The 16031-nt window shown below is 49.7% G+C and overlaps 1 gene segment (V, D, J or C); it reads right to left on the bottom strand.

The window, feature by feature from the left end:
* Positions 1-202: 202 nt before the first annotated feature.
* Positions 203-6957, bottom strand: LOC119961470. The segment is given in 5 exon segments: positions 203-522; positions 1143-1454; positions 1654-1953; positions 3096-3238; positions 6932-6957. Coding segments are annotated over 5 exon segments (1101 nt in total).
* Positions 6958-16031: the final 9074 nt, after the last annotated feature.

Raw genomic sequence — 16031 nt, forward strand, 5'->3', positions numbered from 1 at the left:
GCTTCATCTAAACCCAATATCACTGGGTTTAATTCATTGTTCATTCATCTGCATATCAATTTCCCCCTTAAACTCTAAATGCCCAGAGTATTCAGTTAGTGGAATTGCCAATCAGAATGGACCATAAATACACTGAATGCTAAATACTGACCGCTGCACTGACACTAGAAATAGACACAATGACTCACTTATTGCTTCAGTCTCACCGCTCACCTATTTTTTTGTGAGTTGAAATTCTTAAAGGAGTTGGCAGGTCCTGATGGCTCGCCACACAGTCAAACACAGCCCCACTCAGCCAGGCTTGTGTGGAGATGTTTAATTTGCTGACCACGCTCTCAGTATCTGCCCCAGGCTGGTCGGCAATCTCTGATTTCAGCGGCTTCTTCGCTTCACTCCAGGACACGTTGACTCCATAAGGAGCATTCGAAATGACGCAGGTTAAGGTTACAGTCGCCTCCAGTAAGACCTGTTCTATTGGTGGTGGCAGTATTGTTACTGAGGCATCAGTGCAAACGGAAGGATCTGTGAATGAAAAAAGTGGAAATCAACCCAAGTTTCATCTTCAGAATCAGGACAGCAGGATTCAGCGTTCACTCACTCAATGGGAATAGATCAACTTCGAAATAACAACCTCTAATGATCGCCTTTAAATCTTCTATACACAATGGATAACCAGTTTGGTTTGTGAAAACTATTCTCATTGTGAAATACAGTCAGCCTCGAAACCATTCTAATGAATCAGTATTACAGCATTCCCAATACAAATATTCCAGTCCTGATCTCAGAATCCTAATATGGAAGGCTGCTTGATAAATATCTTGAATGAACTTTTCAAAATCTTCGTCCCGAGCTGGTTTCAGTAAAGGGTTCCAGACAGCCATTGCCTCTGCAATTTAATCAGCTGTCTCGGGATAAAGCTGATATCAAATCCACCTCACTCCCTAAATTACTTCAGGTGAGAGGGAAACATTTATTTCTATACTGATCAAATCCTGAATGGTGATCAATCCAAATGCATCTCTTACATCAGAATGAAACACAAACTACATGGCAGTAAATTCGAAGTTATTCTGTGCTTTGCACTAACTTCAGTAAATTACTGTGCAGGATGATTTATTGTTTCCTCTGTTTGGGTCTCTTACCAGACGCGGTGATGTTGTGACTTTGGGTGACCCCTTGATGAATGACCTGGCAGGTATAGACCGCTTTGCTGAACCATTCCCCAGCAGAGACTGTCAGTCGACTGCTCGCCGAGAAGTTCCCGTTCACTTCACAGGCGGGAGAGGTGACAATTCCTGAACCCATGGCTTGTCCATTCTTCAGCCACTTCACCGTCATTGACTTTGGACTGAAATCGTTGATTGAACAGACCATGGTTGCAAATTTCTGTCTTGTGATTTCTTCATTGGAACTCACGGTGAGGAGAACATTTGGATGGATGTCAGGTAGAGGACCTTCAAGAAACACAAGTTAGACATTTCTTGAAGAAGATGTTGTGACGAATAAAATGTTTAATTATATTTTAACAGTTTCTCTGTTGTCACTATTTCTCGCAGGAATCAGAACTGTGCAGAGAACCATCAATGTGTTATGACCAAAGATTTAAATAAAGTAATCAAAGCGTCTGTTTCTCACAGATTCCACAACACTTACATGTCATTCCAATGCTCTTGTCTGAGACGCTGTGTCGAACCTCACAGCTGATTTTGCTGCATCCCCCCTCTGACTCAGGGATGGTTAACTGGCTGCTCAGGGTGTAGGTTCCCTTCTTGTTTCTCACTGACGGGTATTTCTTAACTCCAGTGGTGATCGGCTGCCCATCTTTCTTCCAGGTAAGGCTGGTGATTTCTGGGGAGTAGTCCATCGCCAAACATCCAACGGTTAGGGAGCCGTCGGTGTTGTGTTGCTGACAGGAGGAGACCAGGCTGTAGAGAGTGGGCGGAGACGGTGTCGCTGGGAGAGAATGACCCATTCAACAAGTTAGACTCTGGGATTGTATTTATTAAGCAACCAGACATTTCTAAAATTCACGAGAATGATGCGTTTATTCCAACATTTTCTCAATAAATGCTCCATCCACATCTCAGCTTCTATTAGATCTATCATTTGAGAATCACCACCTGTTTGGCCCCTCATTGGAAACTTACATATTTTTCTCCGTCCATATCACCTGGCAAAAAACAACATGTTGATGTAATCTGAATGGTGTAATTTGCTTTGGATTGAAAGCGAAGAGCGGATGATTTTTCCCACTATTTCAGCGAACATGTTCTCCAAAATGTAAACCTCACCATAGTCCTGGAGTCTGATTTCTCCTTTTGAGAGGTAACTGGTGGTGATTTAACCCGAGGGCCACCACCCATCAGGCGAGGGGCAAGGTTGAGAATGGGGGTCTTTATGAATAACCTCAGCCGGTACAGCAATCGTACCCACGCTGTTGGGATCGATCTTCATCATGAACCAGCTGTCCAGCTAACTGAGCTGTGTACGTCACAATCCAGCTAACTGAGCTGTGTACGTCACAATCCAGCTCACTGAGCTGTGTACGTCACAATCCAGCTAACTGAGCTGTGTACGTCACAATCCAGCTAACTGAGCTGTGTACGTCACAATCCAACTAACTGAGCTGTGTACGTCACAATCCAGCTAACTGAGCTGTGTACGTCACAGTCCAGCTAACTGAGCTGTGTACGTCACAATCCAGCAAACTGAGCTGTGCACGTCACAATCCAGCTAACTGAGCTGTGTACGTCACAATCAACAGCATTCCGCCTGTCACTGAGACCGGGCTGGCTGCAATCCCCCCGCACCCCGCCCCGCGCTCTCTGTTCGTTCCCCCATCTCTCTGCCATTCCGCTGGATCTCTGCACCTTTCACCTGCTCCCTTCACTTTCTTTCAGCTGTCTGCTCTTTTAGACGGCTCTCCGGCTTTCCCCGACATCTCTGCCTTTTCCTTTGTCTCTCCGCACTTTCCTCCATCTCGTTCTGCTTTGCCCATGCGCTCTTCACTTTTCCCGTTCTTTGGAGTTTGCCCCGGTTCCTGGTACTTTCCGCGGTTCTTTCAGTTTTTGCCATTATTATGCGCGTAACCTTACCGCTTATCGCCCACTCTTTGCTGAGTTTCTTCCCGATCACTGCAATTCTCTCAGCTCTCTGCACCTTCCACCGGCTCTCGGCACCTTTCCCCTGCTCTCTCCGTTTTCTTCCAACTCTTCGTCCTTTGCGACGGCTTCCTGAGCTTTCCGCAGAATCTCTCCCCTGGCTCCCACATCTCTGTGCTTGCCCCCCTCCTCCCCACCACCCCCTTTCCTGCCCTTTCCCTGCCTCCTTGCTCTTTCTCCCGGCTCCGGCGCTTTCTCCCGACTCTCTGAACTATCCTCCGGCTCTCCCCAATCCCGGGCCAACAGACACATGTGGGCACCTCTCGTGATCATGTCTCGCCCCAGTTCTCTCTTTCTCTCTCGTTCCAGACATTCCCTCGCTGATTTAGGGACCGTGAATAAGAGAGAATGAGGAGACTGAGTGAGTAACTGAGTGAGGGTAGGAGAGTGAGTGCGGGTGAGTGAGTAACTGAGTGAGGTAGGAGAGTGAGTGCGAGTGAGTGAGTCACTGAGTGAGGGGAGGAGAGAGAGTGTGAGTGAGTGAGCAACTGAGTGAGGGTTGGAGAGTGAGTGCAGGCGAGTGAGTAACTGAGTGAGGGTTGGAGAGTGAGTGCGGGTGAGTGAGTAACTGAGTGAGGGTTGGAGAGTGAGTGCGGGTGAGTGAGTAACTGAGTGCTAACCACTGTGCGACTGTGTCACCCAAACGTGGGAGTGATACTTGGGAGAGGTTTTTCAATCGCTCCGTGCGTGGGAGGAGATTCACTCAGTCAAACAACCTGAACAGACATCAGCAAGTTCACAGGCAACAGCAGGGTTTGGATTCAACTGTTGTTGCTGCTGTTAGTCACATCCAGGACTGAATGATGCCTGGACGTCTGTTTCCAGTGGGGTCCCACAGTTTACGGTATATATCAGTGATTTAGACTGAAATGTATGCACCAGGATTATACAAAAGTTGCTGATGTGTTTTGGACAATGAGGGAGAAAGCCATGGACTGGGTCAGGTGGACAGAAAAGTGGTGAATGGAAACTTAGATAATGAGAGGTTAGGAACACACTTCAGTTAACTCCCGATAAAAATAAGGTCACTTCAGGATAATGGACAAAACTGATTGGTGGGGAAGCTACAAATAATCCTTTAAAGAAAAAATAAATTCAGAGTACCCAATTATGATTATTTTTTCCCAATTAAGGGGCAATTTAGCCTGGCCAATCCACCTAACCTGCACATCTTTGGGTTGTGGGGGTGAAACCAATGCAGACACGTGGAGAATGTGCAAACTCCACACGGACAGTGACCCAGGGCCGGGATTCAAACCCGGGTCCTCAGCGCTGTAGTCCCACAGCTAACCACTGCTCCATGTGCTGCCCTAGCTACAAATAATTCTAATAACTTTATTGAACACTTCTCAAATGGAAAGGCACTTGACCACATTAAAGATCAGGATCTGCAACAGACGTTTGATCTAGCAAGTCATATTTAGGGCAAGATTATAAACAGAGGGCATTCATTTAAAGTGATGTGAAAAAGAAGCAATGCTGAGCAGGGCTAGGAGAGTGGGCAAAGAAGTGGCAGCTGGGATACAATGTGGAAAAGTGTCAGGTTATGGACTTTCAAAGGAGGCATAGACTAATTTCTAAATAGGGAAATGCTGAGGAAATCGCAAGCACAAAGGGTGTCCTTGTTCAAGATTCTCTTCAGGTTAACGTGCAGGTTCAGTCAGCAGTTGGGAAGGCAAATGCAATGTCTTCATGTCGAGAGGGCTAGAATATAAGACCAAGGATGTAATTCTGAGGCTGTATAAAGCGCTGATCAGACCCCATTTGGAGTATTTTGAGCAGTTTTGGGCCCCGTACCTAAGGAGGGATGTGCTGGCTTTGAAAGGGGTTCAGAGAAGGTTTACAAGAATGATCCCTGGAATGAAGAGCTTGTCGTATGAGAAACGGTTGAGGACTCTGGGTCTGTACTCGTTGGAGTTTAGAAGCATATGGGTGGATCTTATTAAGACTTGCAGGATACTGCTAGGCCAGAGTAGAGTAGACAAGGAGAAGATGTTTCCACCTGTCGGAAAAACTAGAAGCAGAGGACACAATCTCAGACTAAAGGGGCAATCCTTTAAAACAGAGTAAGACGTCTTGCAACACCAGGTTAAAGTCCAACTTTGTTTCGACTCACTCGCTCAGGTGATGAGGAGGAATTTAAAAAGATGAGGAGGAATTTCTTCAGCCAGAGGGTGGTGAATCTGTGGAAGTCTTTGCCACAGAATGACTTGGAGGCCAAATCACTGAGTACCTTTAAGATAGAGATAGATAGGTTCTTGATTAATAAGGGGTTCAGGGGTTATGGGGAGAAGGCAGGAGAATGGAGATGTGAAAAATATCAGCCATGATTGAATGGCGGAGCAGATTCGATGGGCTGAGTGGCCTAATTCTGCTACTATGTCTTATGATGTGAAGAAAAACATTTTGTGCTGCATGTGGGATCATGAATGCACTGCTCGAAAATGTGGTGGAGGCAGATTCAATTGGTGTCTTGAAAATAATTGGACAACTATCTGTTACTATCAGATCAGCCATGATCTTATTTAATGGTGGAGCAGACTGGGCTGAACAGCCAACTCCAGCTCCTTGCTCATCTGTTTGAATCTTTTGGGGAGAAAAATATCTGCAGAGTTCAGGGCCAATGACAGGGGATTGTGACTGTTGCAGAAAGTTGGCACAGATACAATTTGTTGAGTGCCTTTGTTTTGTGCTGTCACCTTTCTATGCCACTGTGTTATGAGGGAAATGCAGTGCATCAATGCAAGAGAGGCAGATTGCTCCCTCGATATGGATTGGATTGGTTTATTGTCACGTGTACCGAGATACAGTGAAAAGTATTACTCTGCGAGCAGCTCAAACAGATCATTCCGTACATGAAAAGAAAGTGAACTGAAAAGAAAATACATAATAGGGCAACACAAGGTACACAATGTAGATATCTCGACAAAGGCATTGAGTGCAGCATACAGGCGTGTAGTATTAATCAGGTCAGTCCATAAGAGGATGGTTTAGGAGTCTGGTAATGGCGGGGAAGAAGCTGTTTTCAATCTGTTCATGCGTATTCTCAAACTTTTGTATCTCCTGCCCGATGGAAGAAGTTAGAAGAGTGAGTAAGCTGGGTGGGAGGGGTCTTTGATTATGCTGCCCACTTTCCCAAGGTCAGCGGGAGGTGTGGATAGAGTCAATGGATGGGAGGCAGGTTTGTGTGATGGACTGGGCTGTGTTCACTACTCTCTGAAATTTCTTGCTGTCTTGGGCCGAGCAGTTGCCATACCAGGCTGTGATGCAGCCAGAGAGGATGCTTTCTATGGTGCATCTGTAAAAGGTGGTAAGAGTCAGTATGGACATGTCAAATGTCCTTAGTTTCCTGAAGAAGTATAGGTGCTGTTGTGCTTTCTTAGTGGTAGCGTTGATGTGCGTGGCCAGGATAGATTTTTGGTGATGGATACCCTGTGCCCCAGTGCAGGAGAGGCTTGTTGTTGGGCACTGTGAGCTGAACATACATGGCTGGATAAAGACTAAGGCAGATGTCAAGACCCTTGGAGTGAAAACAGGTCTGGAGGGAGTGGGGCAGTGAACCTGGGGAGTTGCATTTTGCACGAATCGTGAGTGTGACCCAGTCACAATTATGAACAGTAAACAAACCTATCACTGGTTTGATGAGATGATTTACCGTGCCCCAGATGTTGTAAATACTGTACATACTGTAGATCAGCCTGCTTGCTGCCCATGTCTCAGTGATATCTTATCAGAATAATGTGTTTCTGTATTAAATAAAGTATCCAAACCTCTCATTGTGCTTCATGCCCAGCATCTTGCCTTACTGTGGATCTTCTGTTTTGCTGACTGGGAAATAGAATCTCCCTGTTTACTAATTGCTCTATGGCAGCTGTGTTACCCAGAATCCCCCGTGCTGCAGAAAGTTCCCTATCAGTGAGTGTACGAGGCCAGTGCGCAGGTGCAGTGTGGGTGTGTGCTCTGAGCATGCTCAGTGTCAGTCATGGTGAGAGAGTGAGGAGGAGCTGGGTTGAACACAACAGTGAGCTGTACCCCTGTGAGAAGGGCATCTTCCAGTCTCTGTTTGACGCTCCTCCAGCTTCCTGTCATGGTTGAGTTGGACAAGGGACCCTTATCATTTGAGCTGGAAAAGGCCATTGATTGCTGAGCAAGCAGAAAGGTGCCTGGCAAGGATGGAATTCCAGCTGAACTGCTCACACACAGAAAGTCCCATCGACTGTCACACCTTCCTGCCCTCCCCTTTTGGGCTGTGAGACTGGTCCATGGAACATGTGTGATGCAATAAAAACAGCAGTGACAGAGGGGACAGCATCAACTACAGGGACATCTCACTCCTTAGAGGCAGGGGAAGACCTTCACTTGGGTGATGTTTAAAAGATTCATCTACTTGCAGACTGAGTTTATCCAGAAGCACAGTGCGATTTCTGTGCTGACAGATCTACAGTGAACATGATCTTCTCCACACACCAGCTACAATGGAACAATTGGGATTTGATCTAAAGTGTTTTGTGCTGAGAAAGTGAAATGTTCAAATTATTGAGTGAAAGTAAACCTTTCAGTGTGAATCACAATTTACTGGGACAATTGGAAAAGGCACCAAAATGTTTCAATCTCTGAAGATAAACTTCAGCCTTGAAGTTATGTTTCGGAGCTCACAAGCTGTGGGAAGCTTTGTGAATGTTTCCTCTTCCCTTTGAAAAATGAAATGAAAATCGCTTATTGTCACGAGTAGGCTTCAAATCAAGTTACTGTGAAAAGCCCCTAGTCGCCACAATCCGGCGCCTGTTCGGGGAGGCTGTTACGGGAATCGATCCGTGCTGCTGGCTTGCCTTGGTCTGCTTTCAAAGCCAGCGATTTAGCCCAGTGAGCTAAACAGCCCCTTTTGTAAACAAGCAGAGAAGTTAACCCTTTCCCCTGACAGCACGGCAACAAATTGAAAGAAAGACTTTGACTTTTAAAGATTTGGCTTCATCCCATTTGTTGCGGGCGGGATGGAAATTTGCCGGAACATTTTTTTTAATAATCCTAATCTTTATTGTCACAAGTAGTCTTACATTAACACTGCAATGAAGTTACTGTGAAAAGCCCCCAGTCAGCACATTCCGGAGCCTGTTCAGGTACACAGAGGGAGAATTCAGAATTGTCATGTGAGAGTACCTTTAAGAACTGGGTGTTTATCAAATAGCTGCAGGAAGACAGACAGCCCAGCTCCACCCACACTCTGATATCACTGCAGCTATTTGAGTTTGCACATTCTCCCAGTGCTGTTGAATTAATCTCGCATTTTCTGTTTTTACTCCATGTGACACACCTTTTTAATCCACTAGTTATATTTATCAAACCACTGTACCATCAACTGCCAGGAGCAGTGTGTTGCTGTTTCAGCTATTCCAGCCTTGGGTGGCTGTGAGGGTTCCCATCAGGTGCTCCAGTTTTCTCCCACTGTCCAAAGATGTGCAGGTTAGGTGGACTGACCATGCTAAATTGCCCCTTTATAATATAATCTTTATTGTCACAAGTAGGCTTACATTAACACTGCAATGAAGTTACTGTGAAAAGCCCCGAGTCGCCACATACCGGCACCTGTTCGGATACGGAGGGAGAATTCAGAATTTCCAAATTACCTAACAGCACGTCTTTCCGGACTTGTGGGAGGAAACCGGAGCACCCGAAGGAAACCCATGCAGTCACAGGGAGAATGTGCAGACCCGACACAAACAATGACCCAAGCTGGGAATCGAACCTGGGACCCTGGAGCTGTGAAGCAATGGTGCTAACCAATGTGTTACCAAAAATGTTTAGGCGGAGTTACGGAGTTACTGGGTTACGGGGATAGGGTGGAGGCATGGGCTTAAGTAACGTGCTCTTTCCAACGGCCGGTGCAGGCTCCAATGCCGAATGGCCTCCTTCTGCACTGTAAATTCTATGATTCTGTAGGATTTTCTCTCTCTCAGTCTCCTCCGATGGGTCTGTCTGGTGGTATTTCCCTGACGTCAGCAATGTTGCTTCACAGTGCTAACCACTGTTTGTCTCTTGTATTTCACAACTGTGACAGGGCAAGGACCTGATTGAAAGGATTCAAACATGGGAGTTCTGGGAAAGATGGGCAAGGATTTGGGAGTGACAACATGTTCAAAGAGTTTGGAGAGGAGAGGGAGGTTGAAGATGGGGCAGTAATTTGTAAGGATGGTAGGGTCAAGGGTTTGTTTTATTGAGGGGGTGATGATGGCAGATTTGAAGGACAGGGGGACAGTACCTGAAAGGAGAGAAATGTTGACAATATCCATGGACACAGGGTAGTTGGCTGATCAGTAGCTCAGTGGGAATAGGGTCGATGGAGCAGGAGCTGGGTCTCATGGACAAGATGAGCTCTGAGAGGGCATGAGGGGAGATGGGAGAGAAACTAGAGAAAGATGTGGGTTCAGTGCTCAGGAAAGGATGAAATTTAGAGACAGTTTGGTCCGGTCGGCTCGTGGAAGGGAGGGAAGCAGCAGAGGCAGCTGATCGGATTGACTCAATCTCAGTCACAAAGACGCTCCACAAGCTCCTCACACTTCTTGTTGGAGGTGAGGATGGAAGAGACAGGGGAGAGAGAGAGTACTTCAAAAGGAACTAACTTGTGTCAGAGATATTAAAAAGTTTCAACACACTGCGTATTTCACACAAATCTAATTTATTTGACTTTTAGCCAGAATATTAGCCCCTGTAAATGGGCTGGAGTTTGTTATCAGCAGAAAGAGACCCAAATGAACATGGTTCAGTCCTGAATGTGAGAAGCAGCAAAACCCAATTGCAGTCCGTTACTTGTGGCCTCGTTGGTGTCTCAGTAGGGAGGATGAAGTGGTGAATCCCTTCCCACACTTGGAGCAGGTGAATGGCCTCTCCCCAGTGTGGGTCCGCTGATGTACAGTGAGCTGAGATGATTGTGTGAACCCAGTCCCGCAGTGAGAGCACCTAATACGGTCTCTCGTTAGTGTGAAGACGTTGATGTCGTGTCAGATTCCAGAAGTTTTATAGCTTATTCCCGCAGTCTGGACATTGAAACGGTCTCTCATCAGTGTGAACTCGCTGGTGACTCTGCAGGTAGGGATGAAATAGTAAATCCCTTCCCACACTCCGAGCAGGTGAATGGTTTCTCCCTGGAGTGAACTCGCTGGTGCTTCTGCAGGGTGGATGAATCACTGAATCCCTTCCCACACTTGGAGCAGGTGAATGGCGTCTCCCCGATGTGAATTTGCTGGTGTCTCAGCAGGTGGGAATGAAGTGGTGAATTCCTTCCCACAATCTGAGCAGGTGAACGGTCTCTCTCCAGTGTGATTTAGCTGGTGTGTGGACAGAGTGGATGATTGGGTGAATCTCTTCCCACACGTGGAGCAGGCGAACGGTCTCTCCCCAGTGTGAATTCGCTGGTGATTTTGCAGAGCTGATGAAACAATGAATCCTTCCCACACTTGGAGCAGGTGAATGGTCTCTCTCCAGTGTGACTACGTCGATGAGCTTCCAGCTTGGATGGGGAAATGAATCCTTTCCCACAGTCCGCACATTTCCGTGGTTTCTCCTCAGTGTGACTGCATTTGTGGCTTGTGAGGCCTGATGATAGAGCGAATCCTCGTCCACACACACAAATCAAGTACGGTTTCTCCCCACTGTCAATGATGCTTGTTCCTGACGACTTCCGGTTGCGGCTATGACTAGCTAAGCCGCACATTTGGAAGCTCCTGCAACAAAGGTGTTTTTGGGCCAATTGGAGGGCCCCAACGGCGCTGAAAAAACGAATCCCGGTGGGGGAAGGTCCCCTGAGGAGAACTAGACCGATTTTATGGTCGGTACCCGGAGTGGAGCGGCAAGAAAAACGGCAGCAGCTCCCCAAAAAAAGCGGGGAAGAAAATCAAAATGGCGGCCGGCGGTGCACCGGAGGAGTGGAAGAAATGGGCGGAGGAGCAGCAGGCCGCTCTCCTCCGTTTTTTCACGGAGATGAAAGTGGAACTCTTAGAGTCCATGAACGCGACGGCCACCAGGTTGGTGGGAGCCCAGGCGATCCAAGAGGCGTCGATTAAAGATCTGCAGCAGGAGATGGCCGCGAGGGAGGAGGAGGCCACAGTCATCGGGGCAAAGGTGGAGGTGCACGAGGCACTCCACATGAAGTGGCAGAGCCGCTTCGAGGAGCTGGACACTCGGATGAGGAGGAAATATTTGAGGATCCTGGGCCTGGAAGAAGGCCTGGAGGGGTCGGATCTCCCGGGATATGTGGCGGAGATGTTGAGCTCCCTGATGGGGGAAGGGGCCGGTCCGGCGCCCCTGGAATTGGAAGAGGCATACCGGGTCATGGCCAGGAGGCCTAGGGCAAACGAGCCCCCGAGGGCGGTGCTGGTGCGGTTCCAGCGGCTAAGTGATCGAGAGAAAGTCCTGAGGTGGGCTAAAAGGGAGAAAAGCAGCAAGTGGCAGAACTCGACGGTAAGGGTGTACCAGGACTGGAGTGCGGAGGTGGCAAAGCGGCGGGCCCGGTACAACCGGACAAAGGCGGTGCTACACGCGAAAAAGATCAAATTTGGAATGTTGCAACCGGCGCGCTTGTGGGTCACCTACAAGGACCAACATCATTATTTCGAGACCCCAGAGGAGGCCTGGACCTTTGTACAAGAGGAAAAGTTGGACACGAACTAAAACCTGGGAGCACCGGCGGTCGTAGCCGCCGGGGGACTCTTGATTGTGCAAGTGGCCCTTTTCTTTTTCAGGCCAGGTCGGAACTGGGTAACAGTTTCGTGGAGTGTTTGGGGTGTTTTTTCTCGAACGGTTGACTTTTCTGAATATTTTGAAGGTTTCGAGTTGTTGGGTGTTTCTGTATATTTGTACTGTTGAAATCTCTATTGTGGGTCGTTGGTTTCTTATGGGGTGTTTTTTCCCGTTTCCAATTTCCCTTAGTTATTTACCCCTCTTACCCTTTTTCTTTGGGTGCTTGGGGGGGTTTTTTGGTTCTTTTTTTTTTCTTTTCGGGTTATGGTTATCTGCGGTTATTTATACTGTTTGATGGAGGGTGATGGTTGGGCACACTGTTAGTTGATAGTTAGTTAATTATTTTGTTAATTAAGTATGTAGTTAAGTATTTATGTAATTAGTTGCCATTGGGTATTTGTATTTATATCGTTAAGTTGGGGAGACGGGACGGGGGGGAGCGGGTTGATTATGCGGGTCTTTCTCGGGGGTGTTAAGGGGATCTTTCACGGGCGCAGATGGGGTGAACCGGGAGGAGTCGGAATGTGGCAGGAGCAGCCGGGTCAGCGGAGACCAGCTGACTCTCGGGAGTACGATGTGGGGTACATCGCGGCTAGGAGGGGTCCTAGCCAGGGGGGGGGGGGGGGGGGGGGGGGAAGGGGGGGGGGACTGGGGGGGGGAAGGGGGGGGGGACTGGGGGGGGGGGGAAGGGGGGGGGGGACTGGGGGGGGACACCGGGTTGCTGCTAGAAAGACCAGGGACGAGAAGGGGAGAGCCGGGGGGGGGGGGGGGGGGGGGGGGGGGGGGGGGCCATCGCTATGGGAAGCGGGTCAGAAAAGAAGGGATGACCCGGGGCGAGCAAGGGACAAGACATGGCTAATCGACAGGGAGTAGGGACGGGTCGCTCTGCGACCCGATTGATCACGTGGAACGTAAGGGGGCTGAATGGGCCGGTCAAAAGATCAAGGGTCTTCTCACACCTGAAGGGACTGAAGGCTGATGTAGCAATGCTGCAGGAGACTCATTTGAGGGTAGCAGATCAGGTCCGCCTGAGAAGGGGGTGGGTGGGACAGGTGTTCCACTCAGGCTTGGATATCAAGAACCGGGGGGGTGGCGATTTTGGTGGGAAAGAGAGTGTCGTTTGTGGCGGCAGAGGTGGTGGCAGACAAGGAGGGCAGGTACGTGATGGTGAGGGGTAGGCTGCAGGGAGAGAGTGTGGTACTGGTAAATGTGTATGCCCCGAACTGGGACGACGCGGGTTTTATGAGGCGCCTGCTGGGCCTCATCCCGGGACTGGAGGCAGGGGGCCTGATCATGGGAGGGGACTTTAATACGGTGTTAGACCCTGGGCTGGATAGATCGAGTTCCAGGACGAATAGGAGGCCGGCAGCGGCAGAGGTGTTAAGGGGGTTCATGGAGCAGATGGGAGGGGTAGACCCATGGAGATTTGGTAGGCCTAGGGCGAGGGAGTATTCTTTTTTCTCCCACGTCCACAGAGTGTACTCTAGGATCGATTTTTTCGTATTGAACAGGGGGCTGATACCGAGAGTGCAGGACACGGAGTACTCGGCCATTGCGATATCGGACCATGCACCACATTGGGTGGACGTGGACATGGGGGAGGCGCGGGACCAACGCCCGTTGTGGCGCCTGGATGTAGGGCTGTTGGCGGACGAAGAGGTGTGCAGAAGGGTGAGAACGGGCATTGAGAACTATCTGGGTACGAATGACACAGGTGAGGTGCAGGTGGGAACGGTCTGGGAGGCCTTGAAAGCAGTGATTAGAGGAGAGCTGATCTCCATAAGGGCACACAGAGAGAGGAAGGAGAGGCAGGAAAGGGAGAGGCTGGTGGGGGAGCTCCTAGAAGTAGATAGGAAATATGCGGCGGCGCCAGAGGAGGGGCTATTAAGGGAGCGGCGTAGCTTGCAGGCCAGGTTCGACCTACTGACCACTAGGAAGGCGGAAATGCAGTGGAGAAGGGCGCAGGGTGCGGCGTATGAGTACGGGGAAAAGGCGAGCAGGATGCTGGCACACCAGCTTCGTAAGCGAGATGCAGCCAGAGAGATTGGGGGAGTGAGAGAGAGGGGTGGGGATGTAGTGCAGAAGGGGCAAGAGGTGAATAGGGTCTTTAGGGACTTCTATAGGGAATTGTATAGGTCTGAACCGCCGAAGAGGAGAGGGGGAATGAAGAACTTTCTCGACAAATTGGGGTTCCCAAAGGTACAGGAGGAGCTGGTGGAAGGGTTGGGGGCGCCGATAGAGCTGCAGGAGCTAATTAAAGGGATAGGCCAGATGCAGGCGGGGAAGGCGCCGGGGCCGGATCGGTTCCCGGTGGAGTTTTACAGGAAATTTGTGGACTTGGTGGGTCCAGTGCTGGTGCGAGCCTTCAATGAGGCGCGCGAGGGGGGGGTTCTGCCTCCAACAATGTCGCAGGCCCTGATCTCCTTGATTTTGAAGCGGGACAAGGACCCGGTCCAGTGCGGGTCCTACAGGCCTATCTCCCTCTTAAATGTAGATGCCAAGCTGTTAGCAAAGGTCCTGGCAACCAGGATAGAGGACTGTGTGCCAGGGGTAGTCCATGAAGACCAGACGGGGTTCGTGAAGGGACGCCAACTTAACACAAATGTCCGGAGATTGTTAAATGTGATTATGATGCCAGCAGTGGAAGGGGAGGCGGAGATAGTGGTAGCGCTGGACGCGGAGAAGGCATTTGACAGGGTGGAGTGGGAATACTTGTGGGAGACGTTGGAAAGGTTTGGGTTTGGGGAGGGATTTATCAAGTGGGTAAAACTGCTCTATTCAGCTCCGATGGCAAGTGTGGTAACAAACGGGAGGAGGTCAGAATATTTTGGGCTCCATCGAGGTACTAGGCAGGGATGTCCCCTATCTCCCTTACTCTTTGCATTAGCGATTGAGCCGTTGGCGATGGCACTGAGGGGTTCAGGGGGGTGGAGAGGACTGACAAGGGGAGGGGAGGAACATCGGGTCTCGCTCTATGCGGATGATTTGTTGTTGTATGTGGCAGACCCGGAGGGGGGAATGCCGGAGGTAATGGGGATACTAGCGGAGTTCGGGGACTTTTCGGGATATAAATTAAATCTGGGGAAAAGTGAGGTCTTTGTAATACACCCGGGAGACCAGGGGGAGGGAATTGGGAGGCTCCCCTTCAAAAGAGCAGTTAAAAGTTTTAGGTATTTGGGGGTGCAGGTGGCAAAGAACTGGGGGACCCTACACAAGTTGAACTTTTCCAGACTGGTGGAGCAGATGGAGGAGGAGTTTAAGAGGTGGGACATGGTGCCGCTGTCGCTAGCAGGGAGGGTGCAGTCAGTTAAAATGACGGTCCTCCCGAGGTTCTTGTTTTTGTTCCAGTGTCTGCCCATCTTCCTCCCCAGGGCCTTTTTCAAGAAGGTAACGAGTAGTATCATGGGGTATGTGTGGGCACATGGCACCCCGAGAGTTAGAAGGGTCTTTTTGGAGCGGAGTAGGGATAGTGGAGGGCTGGCGTTACCCAACCTTTCAGGATATTACTGGGCGGCAAATACATCGATGGTACGAAAGTGGATGATGGAAGGGGAGGGGGCAGCCTGGAAGCGCATGGAGAGGGCGTCCTGCGGCAACATAAGCTTAGGGGCACTGGTAACGGCACCATGGCCGCTCCCTCCCACGAGGTATACCACGAGCCCGGTGGTGGCGGCCACCCTCAAGATCTGGGGGCAGTGGAGGCGACACAGGGGGGAAGTGGGAGGTCTGATAGGGGCACCACTAAGAGGGAACCACAGATTTGCGCCGGGAAACACAGGAGGGGGATTCCAGAGCTGGCAGAGGGCGGGTATTAGACAACTGAGGGACTTGTTTATAGAGGGGAGGTTTGCGAGCCTGGGAGAGCTGGAGGAGAAATTTGGGCTCCCCCCGGGGAACACGTTCAGGTACATCCAAGTGAAGGCATTTGCCAGACGACAGGTAGCGGGGTTCCCCGCGCTCCCCGACAGGGGGGTGAGTGATAGGGTGCTATCAGGGGTCTGGGTCGGGGAGGGGAAGATCTCGGACATCTATAAGATTATGCAGGAGGTGGAGGAGGTACCAGTAGAGGAGCTGAAAGATAAGTGGGAGTTAGAGCTGGGGGAACAGATAGAGGACGGGACATGGGCAGACGCCCTG

This window comes from Scyliorhinus canicula, unplaced genomic scaffold, assembly GCF_902713615.1.
Source record: "Scyliorhinus canicula unplaced genomic scaffold, sScyCan1.1, whole genome shotgun sequence".
NCBI lineage: Eukaryota > Metazoa > Chordata > Chondrichthyes > Carcharhiniformes > Scyliorhinidae > Scyliorhinus > Scyliorhinus canicula.